General features: G+C 34.9%; 3 protein-coding genes across 3 annotated transcripts; 2 read left to right on the forward strand and 1 right to left on the reverse strand.

Moving 5' to 3' along the window:
* Nucleotides 1-1,811: 1,811 nt before the first annotated feature.
* On the forward strand, nucleotides 1,812-4,055 carry LOC106421944 (probable beta-1,4-xylosyltransferase IRX10L). The gene is made up of 4 exons (XM_013862773.3): nucleotides 1,812-2,092; nucleotides 2,413-2,801; nucleotides 3,033-3,274; nucleotides 3,376-4,055. The coding sequence occupies exons 1-4, from the start codon at nucleotides 1,987-1,989 to the stop codon at nucleotides 3,887-3,889; spliced, it is 1,251 nt and encodes a 416-aa protein (XP_013718227.1). The 5' UTR covers nucleotides 1,812-1,986; the 3' UTR covers nucleotides 3,890-4,055.
* On the reverse strand, nucleotides 3,955-5,517 carry LOC106421946 ((+)-neomenthol dehydrogenase). Its single transcript, XM_013862774.3, has 4 exons — nucleotides 5,260-5,517; nucleotides 4,829-5,093; nucleotides 4,544-4,738; nucleotides 3,955-4,471 (listed from the first exon to the last, which is right to left on the reverse strand). Exons 1-4 carry the CDS (start codon nucleotides 5,349-5,351, stop codon nucleotides 4,073-4,075), a joined length of 951 nt encoding a protein of 316 aa, XP_013718228.2. The 5' UTR covers nucleotides 5,352-5,517; the 3' UTR covers nucleotides 3,955-4,072.
* Nucleotides 5,518-7,583: 2,066 nt separating this feature from the next.
* Nucleotides 7,584-10,023, forward strand: LOC106421954. The gene is made up of 5 exons (XM_013862786.3): nucleotides 7,584-7,825; nucleotides 8,090-9,004; nucleotides 9,083-9,232; nucleotides 9,317-9,565; nucleotides 9,667-10,023. Exons 2-5 carry the CDS (start codon nucleotides 8,099-8,101, stop codon nucleotides 9,796-9,798), a joined length of 1,437 nt encoding a protein of 478 aa, XP_013718240.1. The 5' UTR covers nucleotides 7,584-7,825; nucleotides 8,090-8,098; the 3' UTR covers nucleotides 9,799-10,023.
* The last annotated feature ends 8,748 nt before the right edge of the window (nucleotides 10,024-18,771 follow it).

An 18,771-nucleotide genomic window follows, 5' to 3' on the forward strand; every position in this document is an offset into this window, starting at 1 on the left:
CGAAAAGTGCGGTTTTACTGGTTTAGCCGAAAAATGTGTTTTTATGAAAATGTGTGTTTTATATTTTTTTTTTGCGGAAAAATACATCTTGCGGTTTTGGCGAGAAAGTGTATTTTTCAGTTTTTGCGAGAAAATGCATTTTTTGGTTATAGCAGAAAAATGTATATGCAAAAAAATAGAATTTACGGTTTAAAAATAATTTTTTGATTTTAAAAGGTCATTTTGTCATTTATTATTTTGGACTGAACTAGATGTATCTGTATCCAGATGCACCATCAAGACTCACCTTCATTTGGGTGAGAATTTGAGATGAGTTTTTAAAAATTCAGCTGGGTGATCCATCTGGATGTAGCATTATAATGCATAAAACGAACATCAATTTGCATCTTCACCCAGATGGATCACCTGGATGAGCAAACGAACAGGGCCTTAATTTATGAGCAACTAATTTGCATTTTAGGGAACGAAAATTCGTAAATGCAAAAGAGTAACCTCAACAAAGAGAGGGGGGTCAGAAGTGTTTCAGTCTATCTAATCCCACAAACTTGGGGTCTAATCTCTTCTACGATGACTTACGTGTTGTCATCTCCCTGCTTTATATGTACACCTATGCCCTAAAAGTAACACATATAAACCAGAAAACCTTTATTAAAAAATAAAACAATTTCTCAACTGATAAAAACTTTGACAAAGAAAGAAAACTATATTCTCAAACTGATAAATTACAATGCTATATATATAACCAATCACCAAAACCGAAATTTCACCGTTAACAAAAAAAACAAACAAAATCAAAATTCATATGATTCTTAGAAAATCGATAGCTTGAATTACATTAAAACTAGAAATAGAAGTGAACAATCCCTAGTTAAGTAAGCCTTGTCAATAAACAGTAGTGAATACAAAGAATAAGAAAAAGGACAAAACAAAGCCGTTTGAAAGGAAAAAAAAGTAGTTAAAAATAAAGACTGAGCCGATAAGAAAACTGTGGAAGCCAATGAAGAAACGACAGGTCAAATCGGAGTTCTGAGAGTCTGCAATTTTAATGGTCAGTGTGTTTTATTTTGACTGTCTCTCTCTCTCACAGCCCAGCCCTATCCTCTTGTCTCCTTCCCATCAGTCCCTCAGTTTCCTCTTACCATTACTTTGTCCTTTCTCTCATGTCCAAATTTGTTTTTTTTGGTGTAAATGTCTAACCTTTTTAATTTTACAATATTGTTATTATTAAAGATATATCATCATGTTCATCATTGCGACTTGCGACTTTAATACTGTTTTGCACCACTGTTATTTAACTGTTGGAGTTTTAGAATCCTGAAAAGATTGATTTATGTGTTCTAAATCCCCTAATACTACCCTATTTTTCCAATATTATATTTGTCTTAAATTCTTAATTGAAAAAGGAATAAATTTAGTTAAAGAAAGAACTGCAGAAGGAGAGCAACAAAACATATCGTTCAAAGTTAACACACCTTTAATTTTCTATTCACATATATGGATAGATAATCTGTGTAGCTTAAATAGAGAACCTCAGTGAAGGTAGTATGTTCATAAAACCATAGTCGTTGCAAAAACAGAGGTGTTGCGTTGAGTTTTTATGCTTAATGCTTCAAATGTAAAAGAACAGGCCGCTCATAAATCCTCTTATAGAGTGAAAACTGAAAACTACATGATGGAGAACAAATAAATCGTCTAAAGGGCCATGAAAACGATAAATGGGCCTAAAGCTCGTCCAAGTCCACTGCTAAGTGCTAACTAATCTCATTTTCGATCAATTATTAAAAATATGGATGACGTTGACTGCTCATCGCCCCTAACGACTTCTCCATTAGTTGGCGAAGATGGGTGGCATTGAAACGACAGCGTATTAGCGTCGCACGAACCTTCGTTTCATCGAATCAAATACGATGTACTCATGCTGTCAACTCTTGGCGTGATCTAGCAATCAGCTTTGATGTGTGTTGTGAGGTAATTGAGCGATTAGAGATGAAGTTGACGAGCTGGGTTTTGATCTTCCTTGCTTGTAACCTTGCCTTCTCCACGATCTCTGCTTTCCGTCTGAGTCGAAGTCAACCAACCGAGCGAATCTCAGGTCAGTGTACTATCTATCTAAACATTCAGTGAATGATTGCTTTCCCCTATGGTTACTCGGATTGTGTGGTAATCACTTTAGTCTTAAGAATCGAAATAAAAGCTAGGGCTAAGTCTTTTGCGATTGAATAATGTAAATCTTAGGATGACTATAGATTAACTTTTAAGTTTTGCATGATCTCTGAGGGTCTCTATTTAAGCTACACAGATAGCCTTTTCTTGGTACTAGTATTAGTGTTTTAGTGATGTGCAGGTCATCAGGATCACTTGGATTTTTAAAGTGTGTGTCTTTTTTGTTTGTTTGTTTGTTGTGGTGTTTAGGTAGTGCTGGTGATGTGTTGGACGATAATCCAGTGGGAAGACTGAAAGTCTTTGTTTATGAGCTTCCAAGCAAATACAACAAGAAGATTCTTCAGAAAGACCCCAGATGTCTCACCCACATGTTTGCTGCTGAGATCTATATGCAACGCTTTCTTTTGTCTAGTCCTGTTCGAACACTTAACCCCGAGGAAGCTGATTGGTTCTACGTCCCTGTCTACACCACTTGTGATCTCACTCCAAACGGCCTTCCTCTTCCCTTTAAATCCCCGAGAATGATGAGAAGTGCTATTCAGCTCATTGCTTCCAACTGGCCTTACTGGAATCGCACTGAAGGAGCTGACCACTTCTTTGTTGTGCCTCATGACTTTGGGGCCTGCTTCCATTATCAAGTAAGCCAAGATTATATGCTCTTGCTGTGTTATCCTCCTAGTTTGTGTTTTTCTTCATCTATGCGTGTGCACTAACTTCTGGATGCGAATGATTGATTGTCTGCTACTGTTGAACTTGCTCACTAAAGTCTGTTATCCCTTTGGAAGTTGCAACGCCCTTTTGATGCCGCATAAATTGTTATCCCCAGCCGTGATGCACGTTGATCTCTTGTTTGTGTTTGACTGTGGCAGGAAGAGAAGGCCATAGGAAGAGGAATACTACCCTTGCTTCAACGAGCTACGCTGGTGCAGACATTTGGACAGAGGAATCATGTCTGCTTGAAAGAGGGTTCAATCACTGTTCCTCCCTATGCTCCACCGCAGAAGATGCAATCACACTTGATTCCTGGGAAAACTCCTCGATCCATCTTCGTCTATTTCCGAGGATTGTTTTATGATGTGGGAAATGACCCCGAGGGTGGTTACTATGCGAGGTAAGTTTTAATCAGAATGCTCATCTTATGGTATATTACCATCCTTTGATTTGCTCTCGTATAATCAGTGATGATGTTTTGTTTGTCAAAAACGGACACAGGGGTGCACGAGCAGCTGTATGGGAAAACTTCAAGGACAATCCGCTCTTCGACATCTCAACAGAGCACCCGACAACATATTACGAGGACATGCAGAGAGCAATCTTCTGCTTATGCCCACTTGGATGGGCCCCATGGAGTCCAAGACTAGTTGAAGCCGTGATCTTCGGTTGCATCCCCGTGATCATAGCAGACGACATTGTGCTACCATTTGCAGATGCCATCCCATGGGAAGACATTGGTGTGTTTGTGGATGAGAAGGATGTTCCTTACTTGGACACCATACTCACATCGATCCCACCAGAGGTTATACTGAGGAAACAGAGGTTGTTGGCAAACCCGTCGATGAAACAGGCTATGCTGTTCCCGCAACCAGCTCAACCAGGGGATGCGTTTCACCAAGTGTTGAATGGGTTGGCCCGTAAGCTGCCTCATGATAGGAGTGTGTATCTGAGAGCAGGTGAGAAGCTGTTGAACTGGACTGCAGGACCGGTCGCTGATCTGAAACCTTGGTGAGTAACAAATGTGATCGAAGAGAGGTTGAATTTGATACAGTTGATTCTATTTGTTGCTTGCCTGTATTCTGTAGAATTATTTTGTATAACCATCATCAACTTAGTAAGTGGCATCGTTTGTTGACAAGAAAGAAAGATAAGAGAAATCTATTCCAGTTTTTAATAAACTTTCACCAACCCCCACTCAGAAGTTTATCTCACGTCTCTCTGCAAAGAATTTTCCGGTCACCGCCTCTTGAGAGAGAGCCAAGCTAAGCCAAACTCCGGTATCAGCTGCATCTTCGGGCGACGTATTACCAGCGAAGCCAGTCATTGCAGTCTTCACCCAACCAGGACAAAAGCTGTTAACATAAATCTTCTCTCCCTCTTGCCTTGTCAAAAGCTCTTTCGCTATCATTCTAGTGTATGCATTGACAGCAAGCTTAGAGATGGAGTAGTCGGTGAATGTCTGAGGCCACCCGCCTGATTCCCAAGTTCCGTCTTTTACTTGGTTGATGAATGTAGAGACAGTTCGGTCTATAAAATCTTCTGTCAGAGAATCCGGATTGCTTAGCTGATCTCTCAACTCTACATTTGCAAGCCTCTGCAGAAGCATATGCAAATTTAATCTGAATGAAAATTACAAAGATAGCAAGAGTGAAAGGAGTTTACTTACATTACGTCTTCCGTATACTCTGCCTAGCCTGGAGCTAACGTTAACGATACGAGCTCCCTGAGGAGAGGGTCTCATCAACGGTATCATAGCTTTGATCATGTTTTTGGTTCCATGGTAATTAGTAGATACAACTGTCTCAGCAAACTCAACCGAGTTATCTGAGCCAAGATTGTAGTTGACACCTGCGTTATTCACCTGAATATATAACAACAGTCGCACACAGTGACACAGTGCATATAATAAGAGAGCTATATAGACTACCAGCAGATTACATAAGGATCTTACGAGAATATCGAGACCTCCAAAAGTTTGCTTAATCCAGCGACCAAACTCTTTAATCGAAGAGGCGTCCGTGACATCAAGCTGATGAAAATCAACCTTGAGACCTTCTTGGTGCCTCAAGGAAGTAACTGCTTCAAGACCAGCATCAACGTTTCTGGCTGTAAGAACAACAGTCAATCCGTGGCTAGCAAGCTGTCTTGCGATTTCGAGTCCAATACCTCGGTTAGAACCAGTCACCACTGCTACTACATTTTCAGAAGACCACCATCTACACATATCAATTCAAATGCCTAATTCAACAAGAGGAATGTTATTGAAGACAAACACTCAATTTGACAACTCTATATATAGTTTAAAAACAAAAACACTACAAGAGAAATTAAATTTGAGATTGAAGTTCACGATGCTTGTCAACTTAAAGGTTCGAATAAAACCTCTGGTGACCAGAGTAAGGGATGGTTCGAAGGAGAGAGATCTCCTGCATCCTCTTCTCCCTTCTCTCCCGCGCTTTCTCCTTGTTCGTCATCGCCGCCGCCGCCGCCTTCCTCCGTCGCTTTCGTAGGTGTAAAAGTTTCTCCTACTCCTAACCGTAGGAAATCAAAATCATTATAACACTAGTAGCCGACATCTCTACAATATTTACGAATGATACTTCTTTTTTTTTAACTTTTATTGAAACCGCAAACTAGCTTAAAACTTTTTAATCAAACTATTTAACCCTACATACAACCTTTTTTAATCAAACTAAACAAACATTAGCCGTCAGCTCAACAATTTTTTTTCCGAATATGTGACCTTTAACTTTACTATTTAACCCTCAGACCTTTTCAATATAACTATGTAACCCTAAAAACTTTTGAAATAAACTAATTAACCCAAATGCAGCGTTAAATTTCTTCGAGTAAGTAATGCAGCGTTAAAACTACAGCAAGTAATGGAAAAAAAAACTTTACTTGAGAAATTTTCTAACTTTTAATCCCATAGGGCGTGAACATCCCAAGGTTCTTTGGGAAGTTTTTTTGACAAAATGTGGGATCCATGCGTCCACAAAAATTTAAAAACCGCTCTCCAAAATCACCAAATGTAATTGAAGGGGTTTTGGTACTGTTTGGAGGCTCCACCAACACGTGGTGGTCCGCGATTGATTTATTTATATATATATTTTTTATTTTAGAATACACAAAAGAAAAAAAAAAAAACTTAAGGATCCCTTGTAATAATCATGGTGAGAATCATCGTAATAAATGCATTCACACTATAATAGACACGTGACAGTTTTACAATGATTTGATAATAAGTATGCTAACGCGTTCACATTATATTCATAAATGTGTTCACACTATGTACTTGCATTTTTTTAATATAAAACTCATATACAAGGTTCCAATAAAACTCTAGATTTTTCGGTTCAGATAAAAATAGATAACGAATCAAAAGCCAAACTATATATATATATATTATTTTTTATTGTTTACGGATAAAGTTGAGCAAAATATTCATAAATTTTGATTCGATTTGTTATCCGTTTTGATTTGAACCAAAAATCTGGATATCCGTAACTTTACGAAACAAATCAAATACTAAAATACAATATCCAAAAAAGAAGCAAATTACAAATACCAATATTTTTAGAAACAAGTATCTAATTCGATCTGTTATATGCATATATATACATATATGTAAAGAATTATATATATACGTTATATATATATTTATTATACTTTATATCATTTTTACAATATTTTTATGAATTAAATTTATTATATTATGTACTAGAATTTAAAAATTTAAATAATGTTTTATTTTTGTAATAAAGTGTTATTATTAAATTTTTCAATTATTTTTAAAATTTTATTTTATTTACGGATCAAATCTGATATTCTTTAAAATTCTAAAACATTTCGGATATCCGAGTCACCGAATATCTAGGTGGCTAAAGATCGAATCGACACGAGTGCTTCCAAATACCCAGATATTCGATATGTGTCCATCCCTATTTACGGATACAATTTTATTTTCTTTATATGAAAAATGATTAATGTCAAGGCCTTTTTTATTTTAAATTAATTTTAATTTTATCTTTCATGCATTATTTTGAACAAAAATGTCATTTAATATTAATTAACAATATCTTTATATATTTGTCAACTATTTTTATATACTTTTTACATAGACATATATGTGCACCTTGATGTGAGCACCTTGTAACTAAGTACTCACCACAACTGAAGTATCTAATTTTTTTGAAAGTTAAAATATTTTTTTTTAATGTTTCTTTCACTACCGACCAAATTGTAGTGAAATGATTTGTCTTAATAATTTTTTTTTCTTTTCTTAAAAACTATTATATGTTTAGAAACTATAATATGAAACTATTGGTTTGACATAACGACTATATAAAATTCATAACATGAAAATAAGCAAATAATATTAATTTTTGGTTTTTACTGGAAAAAATCAAAAAATCAAACATTTTAACCGAATAAATTAAAATGATTATTAATTTAAAATAATAGTTATATTTTAGAAGATTAAAAAAAAACTTAAAACCGAACTAATATCTAGATTAAACAGATTTAATGTCTTTTTATTAAAAATAACGAAACTAATAATCATATTCCGTGCAATGTGCGAGTTATTACCTAGTATTTATTAATCGGAATGATTTTGATGTTTTATAATAATATAGATGGTCATAAATCATCTTACACTAAGTGTTTATAAAGTATTTTGCTGTGGAACGGGAATTTGAAAGAGGATAATTAATGACGAAAGCAATGAAGTCATTGGGTACACGTGTCACGTACAACGAAGGCTAGCGTCCTACGTCTCTCTGCGCTTCCCTTATATGAGGAGCCCGTTCTCATTCCCATGATAAATAGATAACTCTCGAATCCTTCCTCGTGGATCACCTTATTACACTAACATCGGAGAGAGATAGACTTCACTGATCTTTCCGACACATCGGAGACAGATCAACGAACGCGGGAAAATCATCGGGTAAATCTCTCTGTGTGTCTGTTAAATTTTGTATTATCATTTGTTTTTTTTCCTCTGCTTCGAATTCTGGGTTTTGGAATACCGAATCAGAAACAGAGGTTAGGATCATATTAGTTAAGTCGTAGATTGTTCGTTTTCGAAAATTTTATTCTAGCAAATGAGCTTTCTGCTTTATATGTTCTTGCTTCTCTGTGTTATGAGTTGCTGTTTTAAAAAAAAAAAAAAATTATGACGAATTACCTCTCTATAATGATATGGAAACAGGAGAATACAATGGCTCGTTGTGGCGGGAGATCACTGATCTCGTCCTTACTTCTTCTTCTTCTTCTGGTCGCGTTAACCATATGGCCAAGCCACGGCTTTCTTAAGACCGAGAAGAAGATAAAGTCTGCATCTTTCTTATCACCAAAACTGGTGATGAATCCAGGATCAGTCGCCAATCCTTTCCTCTTCGACATCGATTTCCCCAGAGGTCATATCGGCATCAAAGGCTTCGATGCCGAAGTTGTTGACCAAGACGGCAACCCCGTCCCTCTACACGAGACTTATCTTCACCACTGGGTTGTTCAACCTTACTACGTGCGCAAAGGTTTTAAGCTTTCTCAGCGAGACATGCCTAGGAACCACGGTTTCTCCAGGCAAGATAACGCAAGACATCTTGGTTCGAAACCTGATTACATTCTTGTTAGGAATGGTGGTCTGTGCAGGAACACAGTCAGACATTTCTTCGGGTTAGGATCAGAAACCCGCAAAACCTCGACGCATGTTCCTGATCCTTACGCTATCGAGATCGATAATCCAGAGGAAACACCTAATGGGTATGAGTTCAAATGGCTTCTCAACATTCACGCTATCGACACGAGGGGTGTCGTGGATAAATCAGGATGCACGGAGTGCAGGTGTAATCTGTATAATGTAACTATTGATGAGTACGGTCGTGCTATAAAACCGGATTACAAAGGAGGTCTTTACTGCTGCTATGATAAGACACAGTGTTTGGTGAGAAACGGGTTTGATAGTGTCGAGGAGAAAACAAGAACTCTATATCTTAAGTATACAGTGAGATGGGTTGATTGGGACAGCTCGGTGGTGCCCGCTAAGGTTTATATTCTCGACGTTACGGATTCTTGGGAACCATCACAAGGATCAACAGGAGACAGCCAAGAACATTTTTGCCATGTTAGTAAAATCTTTTCCTTAAAAGATCATTATTGCTAAATCTTTGTCTGATAAGGTCTTATGCTTTTCTTTTTACAGGTGGAATATGAGGTGAAACCGTGCAAAACCAATGGCGATGGATGCGTTGACGTTAAGAAGAAGAGCTTAATGATGCCGTTTAACGGGTATATTGTCTATGGAGTAGCTCACCAGCACGCAGGTGGTATCGGTGCTGCTCTATACCGAGAGGTAACTAAACAGTGGCTTTTGTTTTAAGCCAACGGCAAACGATAGATTGAAACTGAGGCCTCTCTTGTGTCGTTGATTGATCAGGACGGTGAGGGAATTTGCACTTCGATGGCAAAGTATGGCAATGGAGACGAGCCTGGAAACGAAGCTGGTTATATCGTTGGAATGTCCTCTTGTTATCCTGAACCGGTGAAAGTGACTTCTGGAGAGACACTGACTTTGGAGTTCAATTACAGTAGTGCCGTTGGTCATACGGGAGTTATGGGACTCTTTTACATCCTGGTTGCTCAGCAGCTGCCTGAACCGGAGAGCTCCTTGCCTGCACTTTTCCAGGTAAACTGCTGGTACCAGATCTCGGTTTGGGCCATACCTCATAAAATATACGGTTTTGTAGATATGTGTGTTACATTTTTAGTATTTTCATTTCTTTGCAGGCGCATGAGAAAGACGTGAGCTTTCTAAGCTTTCTTGCAGCGACGGTGGTGGTGGCGGTTGTGGTTCTAATTGCCGCTGTGGTATACCGGAGACAGAAGCGGGAAGATGGCTACCAATCACTTAGCACCTAAAGAGTAAAACTATGTTGACTACAACAGTGGATTTTTATAGTGTTCTTCTTTTTCCTTCTTGTATACAAGAGAATCAAAATAAAAGAATATGTTGTTGTCCACTGATAATTTTGGTAATGGTACTTCCGTGCAAGTAGTTTTCTGTAATGGTCACACACCATACGCAATGGTCTATAGACTTGTATGTTATAGCATCCCTTTCTATATTTATCACCTTGTTCGTCATGCCGCCGCCTTCTTCTTCCTCCCTCGCTCTCGTCGTCTCGGGGATGTAAAGTTTCTCGTAGTCTTTCCCGTAGGTAATAAAAACATTTTAACCTTAGCCGTCAGCTCTACAATATTTACGAATAAGACCTTTAACTTTTTTTAAACCACATACTAGCCCAAAACCTTTTAATGAAACTATTTAACCCTATAATCTTGTTTCTTTTGAATAAACGGGAGGTAATCTTAGCCTTAGGTCCGGGTGCAGCGGTTGATAATACCAATACATAGTGTAAGCCGGTTCTCCCAGCCGGAATCAACCTAGGAGCACAATAAAAGCGATTCCAATCGCTAAACCACTAGTCCAACGCACCATTGATAACTATACAACCTTGTTAATCAAACTATTTAATCTTCAGACCTTTTTACATATATCTATTCAACCTTTAAAAAAAATTCTTGAGAATTTTCCACTTTAAATTTATTTTATCCAAATGATTTTGATGTTTTATAATCTATGGTCACCATTCAATCATAATACTATAAATGTCTCCTTTTGTTTTTGGCCGACTTATTACCATAAATATCTTCTTTTTTTATTGCCAACATATTTGCATAAATGTTTTGTATTTTATTGTGGAAGGAGAATTGGAAGAAGATAATTTATGACGAAAGTGATGATGTCATTGGATACACATGTCACTTAGAAAGAAAGTTAGCTTTCTATATCTCCACGACCTTCCATATATGAGGAGCCCATTCTCATTCCCATGTATAAATAGACAACTCTCGAATTGTTCCTCGTTGATCACTTTTTTTACACGAACATCATGAATGGTTGGGTTGATAAAGGAGAAAAAAAAAACTGAAGAGAAATGGCCGTGCTTGTGCTATTTGAATATATTCCTTTGTGAAGCTAACAAATTGGAAGCTTTATGTGGAAAAGAGACATTATTTGCTATTTTGGAAACCGGAAAATCCTTATAGAAGCAGTTTTTAAACGTTTTAACATTATTGATATTAAATCAATATAACAGATTATATGAAACATAAATTATAACAAACATGTTTAAAAAACATTAAACAGAGACAGCTCAACATGATGCTTCTTAACTCATTCGTACGATAGGCTGACTCACTAGCTTTTATCATCTTCGTTTTTGGTCTTGCATGATCTATCTTGTGGCTCTCAACTCTTATGAGTAAATACCTTTATCTCTAAGGAGATTATTGGATGCGAGCCATCTGTTACATTGCGATCCGTTCCAAACACTTCCGCTGAAGGAGATAACATGCTTTGTTGTAACTGTCCATGACATTAAAATTATTTTTCTTTGAAACAGATAAAGCCATATCTCCAAGTTACTATGTTGTAGAAACTTCTTTAGACACTTTATTGCTTGAAATCCTTTGCTCCCTAATGAAACTATTGACGTCATAGTGTTGCCTTACAGAAACTCCATACCCATTGATACACGTTCGACTTTTCTTAATAGCAAATACTGAGTCCAACAAACTCTGTAATTTTCCTTTCAACAGCATCGTAGCCTCTTTATGGATTGATGGTTGAGTGTCGGATGAAGTAAAAGTTTCCATCAATTCATCGGAGAAAAGTAAGACCGATGGTGGCCATGGTTGTATGGAGCTCGCTTGATGGATTGAACTCGGAAAACACTGTTATGCCGTAAGTCTAACAAACAGAGCCCAATAGTTGATTGAAACTCTATTATTGGAAAGACATCACCAAACCCGAAAGTTGATGACAAACGTCGGTAATATATTGGAAATCACGTAGCAGAAAATCACACCCTATTACAGAGAAAATATCACGCCGTACACGATGGAGATCAACATCGGTAACCGGATAAGTAACCAAGGTAGGTCTATCGCCGTCGAAAGTATTTAAAGCCCACGATATTCACCAGAAAGCAGAGGATAAGGATGGTGAGATCATTGATAAAATCGTCGAATCACCCAAAACAATAGCGAAGAAGACATCGTTTACTAGCAAAATTGAAGTGCAAAGAAAATTAAACAAGAATAGAGAAAAATCCGACGGCCGGAACCACCAAAAGCAATGCAAAAAGAAAAACTGTTTGCTTCTTTTCTCCTTTCGTATGAGTGGTTCGTATTTTAATTTTTCATTTCTGTACTAGTGTTTGTTATCTCTATAGAGGCATTTTATCTATATATATAAAGTTAACTTTTTCCTTTCTTATGACAAGTGGCATGAGGATTTGATAACATGTGTCCCCGTATATTTTTTGTGTTTATATTTTAGATACTTCTTTTTTTTACATTATTGCAATTTTGCTTAATACTTTTTAATTATGCACTATTATCTTTCTCACACTAACCATTATTATACGAAGTTTTATAATCTATTTTATTGATCAGTAAAATTGAAGATGAATAAAAGAAAAATAAAATAATATAAATATATTTTAAATATTTTATTTATTCAGAACTAAAAATAACATAAACTTTTAATATTTTATTATTTTTTACTATTTTCTATTATTTTACTACAAAATATAAATTTATTTGACTATTAAAAATTATAAAATAACTAAACTAAAAAAAAACTAGAATACGACAAATAATCTAAACCTAAATCGCCGCATCACAAAAAAAAAGCAAAATACTATAGTAACACTAACTCAATAAAGGTCTGGAACATAAATGAACGCGATCAAGCACCAATCTAAAAAACTAAAAAAAAACAGATCAGAGGAAGAATAATCAACGGAACACCAAAATCACCACGAAGCAGGAAAACACATACCTAAAGCACAACCACCAGTTAAGAGGTAAGAAGCACCTCGCAAACAAAACAACCATATACAGGGCACTCATGCCAATGAAGAACCACAAAGCTCTGAATAGAAGAGACCACAACTCCAAGAAACTAACTCCACACACATATACCAAGGAAAGCATGAGAAGAAGAAAAACAACCTAAGGAAGAGAAAATGGAAGCCAACCACAGAGAAACCAGAGCTCAAGTTTGAGACAAGAAATAATCGTCCAAGCCCACAAAACATACACAAAGGAAAACACTATCCAAAACATGGCGAAATGGAAAGCCACCAGAAACGCAACCAGCGATGAAAAATAGAACGAAATGAGCGAACAAAGAGAGAAAAAGAGACTACACAAAATCAACAAACTGTGGAACACAAATGAACGCGATCAAACACCAACCCAAAAACCAAAAAAGCGGATCAAAGGAAGAATAATTATCGGAAGACCAAAGTTACCACGAAGCAGGAAAACACATGACTAAAGCATAACCACCAGCTAAGAGGTAAGAAACACCTCATAAACAAAACAACCACATACAAAGTGCCATGTCAATGAAAAAACACAAAGCTCTGAATAGAAGAGACGAAAGCTCCAAGAGACTACCTCCACACACCTAAGGCAAGCATGAGGAGAAGAAAAACAACCTAAAAGAGGGAGAATCGAAATCAACCACAGAGAAACCAAAGCTCAAGTTTGAGACCACAAAACATACACGAAGGAAAACACTATCCAAATCTGGAGTGACAAACATGGAAAAATGGAGAGCCATCAGAGACGCAACCAGCGTTGAAAAGTGAAACAAGATAAGAGAAAAAAGAGAGAAAAAGGAGACTACACAAAATCAGCAAACTATGGAGCCATTCTCGAGTTATGATGAGAACATAAAAGTCAGATCACCAAAAACCAGATCTTGAAAACCAAGATGAGCATGGACTATCAACGGCAAGCCAACTACGAGGAAGACAACATAAAAGACAACTTAACTCTTACCTAACCCAAGGAGATGTAGTTCCTAACATTAGCCAAATCTAAGGAAGAAGAGGACAAATAGGGACCAGAACAGTGTACAACATCATGAGAAACAACCACACGACTGGGAATCCATAAACCTGATCTATAACAAATATCAGATAATCTCACAAGAGAAGAAGACGAGGAAAAACAAGAGAAACGAAAGTGAGTCTTTTTCCGGTGATGGTAAGAAACACCCACACCGGAAATGTAAACAAAATACATAGATGGTGATGGTTCAAGTCAAAATATGCAGAGACGGAAAAAACATCTTAGGAGAACAATGTTCGACGTTGTTAAAAAAAAATAATGTTCAAAAATATGAAAATATGAAATACAATTTTGACGCTGAAACCGTTAATGTTAGAATTAACAAATCCTTAAATGCAAAGTTATTGAAATTTAATATGCTTTACACCAGAAGCTCAGTTTATCACTAACAAATAATACTATATACACAACAACACATTATTGAAAATACAAACATATAATATATTAACCTATAACCTAATATTACATAACACAATAAAATACTAAATTATGCTTTTCACAAATAAATAGTGACCACATAATTACATCATCCAAAAACATCATACTTAACAACACTAAAATAATATTCCCTCTAGTTTATGATAAAAAGTCAATGGAAAGAAATTAATGGATAATAACAAACACAACAACATAATATTATACAGAACTTAAAGATAAACTCTACATAACTTAGCGTCATAAATTATCCTCTTTCAAATTCTTTTTAAGTTAAGTTAGGCATGGGCATAAAATCTGGAACCTAAAATCCAAACCGAAACCGAACCGAAAACCTGATCTGTTTGACATGTAAAAAATACCAGAACTGGTATTGTAGGGTGGTACGAAATATATATGAACCCAAAATGTAATTAACCGAACCCGAACCGGTAACCCAAAAAACCCAGAAATTAATAGTCAATAAAATATTTAAAATATATATAAGTATTTCAAATAATCAATTCAATTTTTATGTTGAAATTAAAATTTAGATAAATATCTTAAATACCCAATTAGTTATAAATAAGTACTTTATTAATTTGCTCATTGAAATAACAAATCTACTTTTTTTATAAGGTAATGTACAATACAATTAAAATAAAAGCATTTTTCTTTACTTACAAATAGTCTATGTTGGACAAATACATTTATTTTTTTTTCCTATATTTTTGACTACGCATATTAGTTATTACTAATATGTAATCTAGCCTCACATAATGGAACCACTAGCCGCACAATCGCATTCATCAATCTTACATGACTATTTGTTTGGATCAAATTTTACATAACCTATATCAATTAACTATTGGTTATATCATATTATATGAACTTTTTATCTAAGATATATTTATTTCTAATTATTAGTATTTTTTAACACTAAAAAGAGGATTATATTAGATTGAGATTTACAACATGATCCGGCTAGAGCTGCAAACTGGGCTCGGCCACGTCCATTAGCCCATATCCATTTGTCTATTTATTGTTTGTGGACAGAGATTGACCATGTCCATTAGGAACCATGTCCATTAAGGAACATACCCACTAATATACATGTTTATATGGACTGCCATGGAGTCCATAATGGACCATATAAGAAAAAATTTAATTTTAATTTATAAGTGTATAAATACAAATAAAAGTTCATAAGACTAAAATTCACCCATAAATTCATAAGTACAACAATACAACAATTTCAGTTTTGACAGAAAAACTCGATTTTGGTTTTGACGGAAAAACTCGATTTTGCGATTTTTGCGGTTTTGACGGAAAACTCGATTTTTGCGGTTTTGGCGGAAAACTCGATTTTGCGGTTTTGGCCTGAAAAACTTGATTTTGCGGTTTTGGCGAAACTTCGATTTGCGGTTTTGGCGAGAAAACTTCATTATGTGGTTTTGGCGGAAAAAACTCAATTTTGCGGTTGTGGCGGGAAAAATCAATTTGTTGGTTTTGGCGCGAAACCCTGATTTTCCGATTTTGGCGGGAAACCCCGATTTTGCGCTTTTAGCGGGAAACTCGATTTTTCAGTTTTGGCGGGAAACTTAATTTTTCAGTTTAGGAGGGAAACTCGATTTTCGGTTTTGGCGGGAAATTTTGATTTACGGTTTTGGCGAGAAAATCGATTTTGCGGTTTTTACGGAAAATTCGATTTTGTGGTATTGACAGGAAAACTCGATTTAGTGGTTGTGGCGAAAAAAATCGATTTTGCGTTTTTAACGGGAATACTTGATTTTATGGTTTTGGCAAAAAAAACTTGATATTAAGATTTTAGTGGAAAATTTTGATTTTGCGATTTTGGCAGGAAAATTTAGATTTTAGATCCGGCGAATACAATCCCGAAGATACAAACACCGGCAGACTGCAAGGAAGTCCCCCGAAACGATAGCCCACAAATAGGAGACACGGAGAACTAAGAAACAAACATAAACATCAAAATTAATACAACCTAAAACCAGATCAAGTGAAACCCAAACTTCAATGAACAAACTTGCAAGAGACTACAACAAGACTTCTTTGATAAAATACAAATAAATGAGGCAATCATGGCCGAACCATCAACTTGTGAAACCTCCAATAGTGAATAGCCCAGACAGATGAGAGACCAAAGCTTCCAACTTTGGCAAGACAGAGCTTCAGAGAATCTAAAGCTATCAACCGACAACGAACATTACCGTTTTGAGAAAGAACCAGAGCCGACAAGATACACTATAAAGAAGCAAGAGAAAGGAAGATCTCGATCAGATCTTAGGTAAATGACATGGAGCGAATCAAGACAACTCCAGATTTAACCACTCTCCAAAGATCAAAAAGGAAGAAGATCGACACCATAGATTAAGCAAAGAAAGCTTGGAATAAACATGCAAGTCTTCAATCAATTACTGGATTTCAAGACAAAAGATGATCTGCATGAAGGATAGATAGACCAAGGCTGACTAGTTGATGCATGTAACTAGAATAAGGATGATCAAACAAAACTCTCTCGAAATCCCCGGATACGACAGAGACTAGAACAAATCTAGAAGGGGTCAAACCGTTGGGAAAGGAGAGAGAGCTGAAAAGAGATCAAACCCATAAGCACCTAGACAAAACAAAGGACAAAACCCGACTCTGGCTCTAAGGGAGCAACCGGTGCCGGAGAAACAAAGAGATCAGCTGAAGGTTCTAGAGAGAAGGCAGAGGAATTTGAAGAGAGAGAGAGAAATTTTAAGTTATACACTTCTCAACTTCAATTATGGATAAAGCCATACAACTTCTTATCTACCATTATAATATTACAAATTTTAGAAAGAAATATTATTAGTTATACACTTCTCAACTTCAATTAAGGATAAAGTCATACAACTTGTTATATACCACTAGATACTTTCTCTGCGCTACGCGCGGATAATATATTTAATTTTTTTATATTTATCATTTTTATTTGTATGTGAATTTTTGTATATTAAATTATATATAACTAATTTTTAAATTTGATATTTTTTTTTATATTTTTAGTTTGAAGTAAGTATTTTTATTATATATAACACAATTAACTAATAAAATATGAAGAATCAAGTCCGAGATTTTAGAGTTATGTAAAAAAAAATATAATTATGTATAGAACATAAATTATCTTAGTTTAAAAGATCGGAATCTCATCTCGAATAAATTCACGAAAAGAAAAAGTACTTCAATAACCTACTTAAAATATAAAACCCCCTTTTCAAAAAAAAAAAGCGTACTTAATAATATTTTTTTACGTATAATAGTTGAAAACTGACAATTGAATATCGATCTAGAATATTATTTTAATATATCTAATGGTAAAATATTAATTGTAATAAACAAAATTTTGAATTTTGTAATATTACATGAATTAGAAGTCTTTAAAATCTAAAATCTATTTTATTAACATAATATATTTTTTATTCATTTATTATTTTGACGTTACAAAATATTGCTTTATTTTTATTTGTATATTAATTTTTTAATAATTTAGTTTCTTTTTAAGTAATTTTAAAATTATCAAGAATATAATATATTTAATAATTTTTTAAATATATAATATAAAAAATATATTATGTTAATAAAATAGATTTTAAATATATTCAAATATGATGTCTCATTTTTATGTGTGTTTGCGTTGAGCATATTTAATTTGTAGTTTGTATATTTAATAACATCTTGTTGCGTGCCGTTTTATGGTTTTAATAAATGTGTTGTTATTTCATTTTTATTACTACTTACATGATTTTTTAGTGATCAGAGATAATGTATTTTTAACGTTATGTATTATATTTTATCGTATATTTTTTAACTCTTCATGCTGACACTTTTTTTAGAATCATTTTAATTAGATAATAGGTTTAAAGATGTAAATAAAACTGTGTATGCTGTAAATTTAGACTTTTTAGTGTAACCGAGCACTATAAATTATGGAAATTATATTATGATTTTATTTTACTAAATCTTTCTTTCTGTGTATATTTTTTGTTTTATTTTGTATTTTTACAATTTTATTGCCTTATTTTTTAATTGCAGAGAATTGCTATTTCCAATTTATGTTTCATATACCTTAAAAGTCTTCGGTTGATTTTTGTTTGTTTTCTTTCTCCAATTACAATGTATAGTTCGACCGTTTTTTTTTTTTTTTGGATCAAACTACTAATATCATCAGATAGAAAAACTTAAACTCCAAAAATAGAGTGAGTATTTGTGCTAGAGAAAACTGATTTAGCCACTAATATAGTGAGATATTATATTATTAGAAGATATGGAAACTCTTCTCTGTTGTCCTATGCTGGATATAATTAAGTTGTTGTCAATTGATTCTACTCTACATTTGTGATAACTGGAAATACATCTTTATGTCTTCCTTACCTCATCTTTAATTGGTTTACGGTTCGACCATTTCTAATATACTGAGAGTAACATAATATTATATGTTGA

This window comes from Brassica napus, chromosome C3 (assembly GCF_020379485.1).
Source record: "Brassica napus cultivar Da-Ae chromosome C3, Da-Ae, whole genome shotgun sequence".
NCBI lineage: Eukaryota > Viridiplantae > Streptophyta > Magnoliopsida > Brassicales > Brassicaceae > Brassica > Brassica napus.

Coding starts and splice junctions, on each gene's coding strand:
- LOC106421954 (XM_013862786.3), top strand. CDS start 8,099: ATGGCTCGTTGTGGCGGGAGATCACTGATCTCGTCCTTACTTCTTCTT. Junction 9,005..9,082: donor GCCAAGAACATTTTTGCCAT/GTTAGTAAAATC, acceptor TTCTTTTTACAG/GTGGAATATGAGGTGAAACC. Junction 9,233..9,316: donor GTGCTGCTCTATACCGAGAG/GTAACTAAACAG, acceptor TTGATTGATCAG/GACGGTGAGGGAATTTGCAC.
- LOC106421946 (XM_013862774.3), bottom strand. CDS start 5,351: ATGACGAACAAGGAGAAAGCGCGGGAGAGAAGGGAGAAGAGGATGCAG. Junction 5,094..5,259: donor CCTTACTCTGGTCACCAGAG/GTTTTATTCGAA, acceptor TGATATGTGTAG/ATGGTGGTCTTCTGAAAATG. Junction 4,472..4,543: donor GAGTATACGGAAGACGTAAT/GTAAGTAAACTC, acceptor ATGCTTCTGCAG/AGGCTTGCAAATGTAGAGTT.
- LOC106421944 (XM_013862773.3), top strand. CDS start 1,987: ATGAAGTTGACGAGCTGGGTTTTGATCTTCCTTGCTTGTAACCTTGCC. Junction 2,093..2,412: donor ACCAACCGAGCGAATCTCAG/GTCAGTGTACTA, acceptor TGTGGTGTTTAG/GTAGTGCTGGTGATGTGTTG. Junction 3,275..3,375: donor GAGGGTGGTTACTATGCGAG/GTAAGTTTTAAT, acceptor AAACGGACACAG/GGGTGCACGAGCAGCTGTAT.